Here is a 9858-nt window from a genome sequence, read left to right on the forward strand (position 1 = left end):
GAAATATTATTAAAAGTTTTAGAAAATAGGGACAAATTAAAAATAAAGAAAATAAAAGATAGCGCCAGGCTGGTAGAAAATACTTCCAAATGATAAAGAACTATCCAATAAACAAAAGAATTCATAAAAATCAAAAATAAGGAGCAAATTGGACGTGCACAAGATTTGAAAGTTTCCTCAGTAAACAAGACAATCAGATGGCAAGTACGCTCACAACAAGATATGTACCGCATCATTAGCCCGTGCCATTAGTCACAAGGAAAACGCAGAGTGAAGCCCAGTGAGAGCCGAGGAGAAAGCTAAGCAGGGTTAAGGCTAATTCTGACAGCCTGAGTTCCATCCCAGAATCCCACGAAGGAACTGACTCTGCACCTGTCACCTGACCTCTGCCCACACACTGTGGTCTGTGACGTGAATGCACACACACTCACTAAATGACCATTTAAGACAAGGCCCATGACATACCGCTTAGCCATTAGAACTGTTACAGTTTAAACAGACAAGCGTTGACAAGAGTGTGAATTAACTGGAACATCTTCATAACGACTTGAGAAAGTAAGCAGTTACCTGCAAAACCTTCTGTGTTTGACTGGCTCTCCAGTTTAGAGCACCGGCTGCTCTCCCAGGCCCCAGGTTCAATTTCCAGCACTCACAAGGTGGCTCACAACTGTCCCTAACTCCAGTTCCAAGGGATATGCCACCCTCTCCTGGCCACTGGGGGCACATACATGTATGTGCAGGGAAAACATGCATGTATATTAAATGTCTTTAACTTAAAAACAATTAATCGTGTATTTACCTTCAGATCCAGACATTGCACTGTTTGCCTTTCTCCTAGAGAAATGAAAGCTTAAGTCCATACAAAGACTTCTACAGGGAGTTCCCTCGCTTTCTAAAGAATAGTTGAAAACTGGAAACAACCCAAGATCCCATCAGAGGGCAAAAGGAAGAGCAAAACGGGTGTGTCCACAAATCAGAAACTGTTCAGAAATAAAAGGCACAGAACCAGTCTCAAAAGGATACACGGTGAGGGAAGCCGCTTAAAGAAAAAGGTAACACAATTCCACTTACAGAAAACTCTAGGAAACACAGCAAAGCTGTGCTGAGAGAACAAAGACCAGCCGTTTCTGAGAGAAAGGAAAGGCAGCAGGAGGGAAGGGAGGCTTTAGAAACTTCTGGGCAAGATTTCTCTTTTCATGGCCATTATTAGTGAGGTCATTTCATAGATAGAGACGTCACACAAAACTTCCCAAAGTCTAAACTTTAAATGAATTATATATTACAAGTTATAGCTCAGGGGCTACAGAAACAGATGGACGGTCACAAACACATTCTGCTCTTGCAAAGGAACCAAGTTCAGTTCCCAGTACTCTGAATGTTAGCTTGCTCACAACTCCCTGTAACTCTGGTTCCCAGGGCTCTGGGGCCCTCTTCTGGACGGCTTGCCTCACACATGTGCGCGCACACACACACACACACACACACACACACACACACCACATGAACACACATAAACATACATACTCACACATATACACTACACACATAGTACACATAAATGCATATACAACGTGCACACAAATAAGCACACATACATGCACACATACATACATATGCACACACACATACACACACAGTACACACATACCACATGCACACACATAAACATACACACATACTCACACATATACACTACACACAAAGTACACATACATGCATATATAACATGCACACAAATAACCACACATACATGTACACATCCATACATATGCGTGCACGCACACACACACACACACACACACACACACACACACACACCACATATTTCACAAATAAGTTTTAAACTGGAACTCAGCAGAGCACTTGCAGTGCACATGCTGGACCACAGGGGGAAAAGTTAGTCAAAAGAAACTGCAGTTTCCTGTGTGTCAATTTAAAGAAAAATAATCAGTACTCTGTTTGAAAGCACTACGTAGGAAAAGCTGTGTCTGTGAGAAGGTATGACTGGCCGGGGAGTCAGAAAAGCCTCCTTTAGAAACTGGTAGCCAGGCTGAGACTAGACAGCTCATCCTTAATTACCCGAGCAAAGACTAGACCGGCAAGAAATAAGGACTGTGTCAAGTACCCCGAGGCCAGACAAATTCACAGGAACAAGGGCAGCAGTGATCTGATTAGCTTCAGAAGCCAAATGACAGAAACAGTTCAGACTGAACAGGGCTCTCGATTACTTTTAACCCCTACTGTGGGATTACATATTTTAATAATATAAACGACAGTAAAAGTTTTCTACTATAATTTTTACTTAGAAGATGAAGACATGTGATGAGAGATCATTCAATTTTTCACATTACTCAAAGGTTCCCTGTCATTAACAGTAAAGATTCGATATAAATATATCACTTAAAGAGTAGCTTACACCTGGCATGGGCGCAGAGGCAGGAGGATCTCTGTGTGTTCAAAGCCAGTCTGGTCTACAGAGTCAGTTCCACAACCGGTGGTGTCTCAAAAAAAAAAAAATTAGCTCAGAAAAGATAATCACAAATGCTATTCCTGCCTCTTCTGTTGATAGAATATCATTCCACTTCTTCACAGTATATGCTCACTATTAAAGCAGTTATTAAAAACATAGTTCCGTCATAAATATGTGCTATTTAGAATCCAAATTTGACTAACCCGAAGGTCTAAAAATCATGTATAGAATAAGGTTATTGATTTTTAAAGTACCCAATATGCAAATGCTTATAATTCTATATTGACAAATAATTCACATATTTTCCCAACCTCGGCTTTAAAGAGATTATTGATAAGAACCAAAGCTACAGCAGCAAAAACAAGTCTCTTTTAACACAAAATATCAATTTTATAAATAAAACTGTCAACTGCCCTACAAAAATAATTCAATCAGCTTCTAACAAAAATATCATTTGTCATTTATACTATTATTCATGGATCACACCAGAATGTTTTCCAGCCTAATGTTATGCAATGCTACTGAAATACAATTTCAATTAGGGTCTACGGTAGTCTTTTTTTTTTTTTTTTTTTTTTTTTTGGTAGTCTTGATTCTATTTCAAACTGTCAAAGTGCTTTCTGAGTCTCACTCCTAAAATCTTTAGTCTGGCATTTGTGAAAACGGCAGTAATTCTGGTTTGCTTTTTGTCAGAAATGTCTTACAATTTTGAACGGTTTATTCTTTTCAAATGGAAACAAATGAAGGCTACAAAGAATGTCAGGAGATCAGGAGATCCCTTCTGCTACTGCTTGCTCCTACATTTCTACCCCAGTGTCAAACTTCACAGGAAAAGGGCACTTGAAGAATGGTTCCTTCTCTAGCTACAACATCTATAATAGAAAAAAGACTAAGGTAACACACCAATTAATGTTGACACCTGCTCACTAAGATGAATCAACCACTTTTCACGACTATGTGTAAGGCGGCTACCAGTCAGGCTAGGAAAGACTTGCATGGTAATTGTCAAGTTCGGTTCTCTTCCCATGAAAACAAACTGTTCATAGTTCATAATGTACTTTACCAAGAATAGTTCTTTACTTCTAAATGTCTGCAGACTTGAACATCAAATACACTTTCTTTGCCCCTGAAATTATGCCTGAGAAAACACTGATGTGTACTATGCATATCACCCCTTAATGACTTGTATTTCATAGAAAAATTAAGCAGTACTTGAACCATAGGAGTAACAGCTTCTCAAGGATGAATAGTCCATAAGTTCAGGACTTAACCTCATTTAAGTAAATCTACTCTCCTTCCGGAAACAATGTATCTAGTTCATGAGCATCTTTCAGTGTTACTTGGTCTACTTTTAACTTGATCTGGGTGATTTCTCTTACTAACTGGGGCAACATCTAAGAGAAGTCAGAGTGCTGATCTAGCTGTTAACAAGCATCCCTACTACAAAACATAGGACTGGGTTGAAGGTCTCAGACTGTGGCACTGCACCTCTTTAGGTGAATGGAGCAAATTCACCACCAAAAATGTTACATACGATTCAAACAATCCTACTCTGTAGAGGGCTGGGAAAAGTGAGTGGAGCTTTTTCCTTGTCGGTTACTCCCAGCAGATAGATAGATAGATAGATAGATAGATAGATAGATAGATAGATAGATAGATAGATAGATGATAATAGTCTCTTAATAGGTAAAAGGGCAGACACACACTAGCACAGCCAGAGGAGATAATGCCACTCATGAGGCATACTTTAATCAGATCCCTCTTTCTCGTTGTAAAACATTTTTTTCTCAACTTTTAATTGGTACCTCTCTTAAATTACTTTAAATGCATCTGTAAAACTTCCGTATTAGCTGAAACTTTGAACTCTGGAAATACTTACTGCTCCAAACCAACTAAAGAATAAAATCTACCTAAGTCTTCAAAGGGTCATTTTAAAACAAACATGTTTGCACTGAATAAGGGGCATTGTTCTAGCCAGCAACAGTAAAATTGTGGGAAAGAAAGTAAAGAGAAATATGCTGCTATTAAAACTCCAAGGAAACTACCCTGAACTATATTAATAATGTCAGCCAGATTCTTACCTTTGCCTCAAAGCCAGAGATGTCTTACCTGGATTCTGCTTTCGTCTCCACAACAAACACTAGTCATCTACACAGTACTCTTTCACAACCACAATCGGCCAGAAACATCATGGTAACTATCTAGGACAAGCTTTCTTAATGACCGCTTTCCTGCAGTTTCTCACAGAACCCCACTTCTCTGCCTTCCCAAGGGCCACCCCACTTCTTTTTATAGGGACAGAAATTTAATAAGCATCAGCCAATAGGGAGAAGTGTCTCTTCCCCAGAGATGCAAGCTCCTTAGCACCTTCAGTTTCCGAAAACACAAACTGCTGTCCCCGTGCACCTGTCAAAAGTCACACAAAGCCAAGAATGCCCTGACAAACTCAACGCCTCTGAATGCATATTCCGGAGTGAAGCTGGCTGGTTTGGAATCACGACTCAGCATTTTCTGCGTAACCTTGATCGAGTTAACTTAAATTTGCTGCCTGGATTTCTCTCTGTAGATTCTGAATAGAAGGCGTAAAATTCCAGTAAGTTGTAGACGTGTGGGGAATGAATGCAAGGACCGACCTAGAAACTTATAACAAGGTACAGACTGTAGATTGCCCACCGTAAACTGTGTTTTCCATGCTCGGTGATTACTAAACTGAGGAGTGCTCTGTGACTAGAGAGGGAAGGAGCTGGGCCACAACTTTAAACCCTGACACCCCTGACTTCTCACAATGTTCGTGGATTTTTCATGAGTTATTTCCACCGTTTCTGAAGGAAACAGATACTGTCCTAATTGGTGGAGTTTGGCACCAATTGGAGTGAGAACATTCTTTCTGCGCAGAGGATGACAAGCCGCTGAGGACGTGCGGAAAGCACCGAGTCAGCCCGAGTTGGGCGCCGGCTGGAGCTCCCGGGCGCAGCCCGAGGCTGGAAGGGTGCAACGCGGGGCCCCCTCCCGGGCGCTCTAAGCTCGGGACCCGGGGACCCCGAGGCCAGATCGGGACAGGGAGCGACGCTGGCGGGGCAGGGCTGAGGTTCGGGATCCCGCGGTGGCACTTACTTGAACCTGCCCTGGCAGTGCTGGCACTGGTCCCCCACCCAGCCCGGGTCGCACAGGCAGGTGGAGTTGACACAGCGACCCGAGAAGCAGGAGCCAGTCCTCTCGCAGGGCTTGGACTGGGACACCTGAGCATAGAGCGCCAGGTAGAGGAAGCCATAGCACAGCAGCCAGCTGTTCCCGTCCAGCAGCAGCCAGGAGGAGGCGCCCCCGCCGCCCGCCGGCCGAGCCCTCCACAGCACCGGGGCGGCCGGCTGCGGGGCACCGGAGCGGGCCCCGACCCCCGGCTCCATCTTCCCCGGCGTCCCGGCCCGGCGGGGCTGCGCTCGCGGGCGCACAAGGGGATGCCGCTGAGCGGGGATCCCGGCCGCAGAGGACCTCGCCGCCGCCACCGCTGCCGTTCCTAAGCTCCTCAGCGGCGCCGACCCCCGTCCCGCTGTCCGGTCCGGAGCGCCGGATGCCAGGCGCGGCGGCCTCCCGTCTGCTGCCTCCAGTCACGCTCGGGCATCGCCGCCCGCTCCCCTGACCTTGTCCTCGGCGAGCCGAACCCTGCAGCCGCAGCAGCTCCGGGAGCGGAGCGGAGAGCCGGCGGCGCCCCGCGCTCCGGAGGGGACCCGAGGGGGAGGGGACCGGGCGGGGAGGGGGAGGGGACCCGCTCGGCCCCGCCTCGCCCTCGGCCCGCGCCGAATGCCGAGGCTCGCCCGGGAGGGCGGGGCCGCGCGGGAGCCCCCGAGATGGGCGCGTCCAACACAAGCACGCGGGGAGGGGAGGGCAGCCGTCAGTGCCCCGCCGCCCTCCCGCCAGCCGGAGGCCCCGCAGCAGCCGGCTTCCCTCCGCCTGCCAGACACAGTCGCCGTAGAGGCGGCCGCAGCCCAGGCTGCGGACGGACGTCCCTGCAGCCTCGCGCGCCCACGCGTTCGTGGACTCTCCCCCTCGGTCCGGGCGCGGTGGTCTCGCCCGGCCCCTGACGGGGACCCGGGACTCCCCCGCGCGCCCACCCGGCCGGCGGGCACCGCTGGGAGCGCGTCCCCAGGTGTGGCCCGCGCTGCGGAGCCCACGGAGGAGAAACCCACTCCTGTCACGGGGCCTCGGTGGAAAGGCAGCCTTGCACTCCGCGGGCCGCGGCTGCGAAAGTGAGGCGCCCGCCCCAGCGCTACCCTGGTCTCCTGCACGTTTCTTCTTCTTCTTTTTTTTTTCCTTAAAAACTCCCAACTACACACAAAGAGCTGAGCATGTGCAGCCAGCAAAGTCTTAAAGGCACCGCGGACTGACCACGTTGCAGGGTGCAGGAACAGGGCGGGGTGGGGTGAGGGGCTGCGTGGGGCGCGAAGCTGCTCCCGTGGGACGACCTCAGCCACGAACAGCTCTTTATCGTGGAATCGGAGCTCCGCACACCCAACAAAGAACTGCCCCGAGCGCCATCCCTCCCAACGCTGCCTCCGAACCCCACCAACTCTTCTTTTCTCTTGTCTGTGTTTCCTCCTTCGTCTGGGACACTATTCTGTCTTGAAAAATATTGCGACACCGGGGCTTTTTTTTTTTTTCTTCAGAAAAGCAGAAGTGATTTTCAGAAAGGGCTCTTTCCCGTTTTCAGCGGCATTCTCTTTCTTCCTTGAGATGACTTTCCAAGATCTAATGGCATAAACTTAGACGTGTCTTCTACTTTTGTGCTTTCTCTATAAAGGCCTTTTAGCTGACCCTGGAGAGCAAGCGGCGCACAAATTGCAGGCAAGCAGCCTCGAGTGTTATTGGAGCTCCACCAAGGAGCAGGCGGTACGAACAAGAATGTGAAACTCACCAGACATTTCTGACGGCTGGAGCGGAAAAGTTTTGGTTGTAACCACAGTCATAATATTATTGTTAAGATTCAATTCGAGTTTATTTTGGGAATAATGTACCCACGTCATCTCTTTTAATCCCCCATCATCCCACTTCAAAGAGAAAATCCTCTATTAACCCCATTTCGCAGATGACATGAGAAAGGCTGAGATGCGCGTTGGTGGCAGAAACGGATCAAGTCCTCTAACTTGTGTGCGTTTCCAGTGTTTATCAGCCCACTTCTATTTGCAGCTGCTTTGTTCTCCTTTGGTGAATAAAACGTAAGTGCTGGCTGGCTTGGTTTGCAAATGCCTCAGCAGTGACTTAAGAGGAAAACAAAAGTCCAGGAAAGAGAAAGGCTCCTTCCCAAGAGAAGAAAGGCAACTGATTCTCACTAATACAAAAAACCAAATCCATTTCCAGGGCACAACAGTGCGAGCCAAGCCACCATCAAGCCTGAACTTTGGCTTGCCCCTTACTTTCACACCTTTTCCACACTCCGGTGTTCTTCTGAAAGAAGGGGGCGGAGCTAAGAGAATATTGTTATAGGCCACTCCTTTTAATTCCAGTGAGGAGAAAGAAAAGAAAAAAAAAAAGAAGGGAGGGAAGGAAGGAAGGAAGAAAAGGGAAGGGAAGGGAAGGGAAGGGAAGGGAAGGGAAGGGAAGGGAAGGGAAGGGAAGGAAAGGAAAGGAAAGGAAAGGAAAGGAAAGGAAAGGAAAGGAAAGGAAAGGAACGGAACGGAACTCAAGCTCTTTAGGATCCACTGTTGGTAGACAATCTCATTGGCTTTTCAGCCACATCTTTCTCACGTCTAATGTAGCATCAGTTTCAGCCTTGTGGAAAGTGGCCAACTCTTAATCACTCTTTTGAATAAAAGTAATTCAAAGGGTATGCTAGAGTCTGTCTCTCTAACAGGAGAGATCACAGCTCAGCTGCACACCCACTGTAGCCTGAATTTGAGCAAAGAATTTACCCATCAAAACACTCATCTTTTGCTGTCTGACCACTGTAATAATTCACCTAACCCTGACCGTGCAGCCCTGGAAGGTCTCCTCTCAATAGTACCTTTCAAATAGATTTTAATAACACTAAATTCATAGAAAACTATTTGCATATAAGGATCACACAGAATTTCTGCTTCCCCGATATCATATTTCTCCTTCAAACTGTTTCTGTTGACGTGTTCTGAGCAACTACGATGAGTTCGAGGTGCAGAATGTCTACCTCTGAATAGGCCTATCTTTTGTTGGGCTCCCAAATTTGTAAGCTCCAGATACACATGCACGTCATATAATCTGTAGATATAAGCAGAGAAAACCTAAGTGACAGCCATGAAGCCTGTGTCACATCTTGGCTGATGTTACAGTGTCTTCTATGATCAAAAAATGTTTAAACTCCTGGGTTGTCACATCCTAGCAGCCTAAACAACACAGAAGTAATTCATAGGACTGGTGGCAGCAGTCATCACTCTGGGAGGAGGGTAAAAAATAACTCGCAAAGAGGAAAGAGGGCAAAAGTCAGTTTCCCTGAAGTAAAATTAAATCGCTCAGAATTGGTGGTTAAAATTTCTCCAAGAAGAAATGTAAGTGCATTTGATCTCTCAACCATTAACAAATACCAGAACCCTTGGAATATTTGGGGCATTATGCTCATTGCCAAGGTTTTCAAAAAACATTCAAGTGACACCTTTTAAAGAACAGGGGGAAAGTAAATCCAGTGATACTGAATTTTGTAACTGGAAAAGCAAAAGCTCCTATTCAGACTGAAAGAGGTAGAATTGCTTGACCGGAAGCTGAGCTCTGCACTGGCCTTTCCTCACCATTGACTCACACGAGACCTCTGAAAGCAGCGGGAAATCAAGAGAGCAGCAGACAGCTCAGTCTCGAGCTGGAAACACGGTCACAGGACCAGGCCAGTGGGGCAGCATCTTTAAGACCCTAAGAGAGCTTAGATGGACTCCGAGATTGGGGAATAAAGAAAAAGTCAGATTTAAATATTCACTGACAAATATCAGTGATATTAAAGGTACTCATATGACTATAATCTGGAACATCCCACCCTTCCAACCGAAACCTAACTTTCTGCTTCCTCTTGGACCCATTCTTTTCTTCTGTCTCTTTTGCTGTCGCGCTTGCAAACACACATACCACTCCTCCTTCTGCCAATTTTTCTGCCAACACATTTCAAACATATTGTCATAAGTAAATCCAGAGAAATAAATCCAACGATTTTAAATTCACTATGCCGGGCTAATATAATTTTTAATTGAAAATAAAATGAGCATTCTTAAACTTTTCTTTCTAAATATTCACACGTATTACCCTACCCTCTTCCCCAAATAATAAGTTGCCAAGACTCAGTTGTAGAAATTTGTCTTTTGTGACAAATTATTAAGAAATTATTAAGAAAAAGGCACAGACTATGAGTCCTCTTAAACATGAATCAAGTATATCCATCT

General features: G+C 46.0%; 1 protein-coding gene across 2 annotated transcripts in view; it reads right to left on the reverse strand.

The window, feature by feature from the left end:
• Positions 1 to 6069, reverse strand: part of Atrnl1 (attractin like 1) — a 540190-nt gene extending 534121 nt beyond the window's left edge. The window contains exon 1 of one of the 2 annotated variants that reach the window (XM_032892246.1): positions 5585 to 6069. In XM_032892246.1, the coding sequence (XP_032748137.1) occupies positions 5585 to 5874 (290 nt within the window). In that variant the 5' untranslated portion in view covers positions 5875 to 6069. The remainder of the gene's footprint in view (positions 1 to 5584) is intronic. The other variant, XM_032892245.1, reaches the window with a different exon arrangement.
• Positions 6070 to 9858: the final 3789 nt, after the last annotated feature.

This window comes from Rattus rattus, chromosome 2 (genome assembly GCF_011064425.1).
Source record: "Rattus rattus isolate New Zealand chromosome 2, Rrattus_CSIRO_v1, whole genome shotgun sequence".
Taxonomy (NCBI): Eukaryota; Metazoa; Chordata; class Mammalia; order Rodentia; family Muridae; genus Rattus; species Rattus rattus.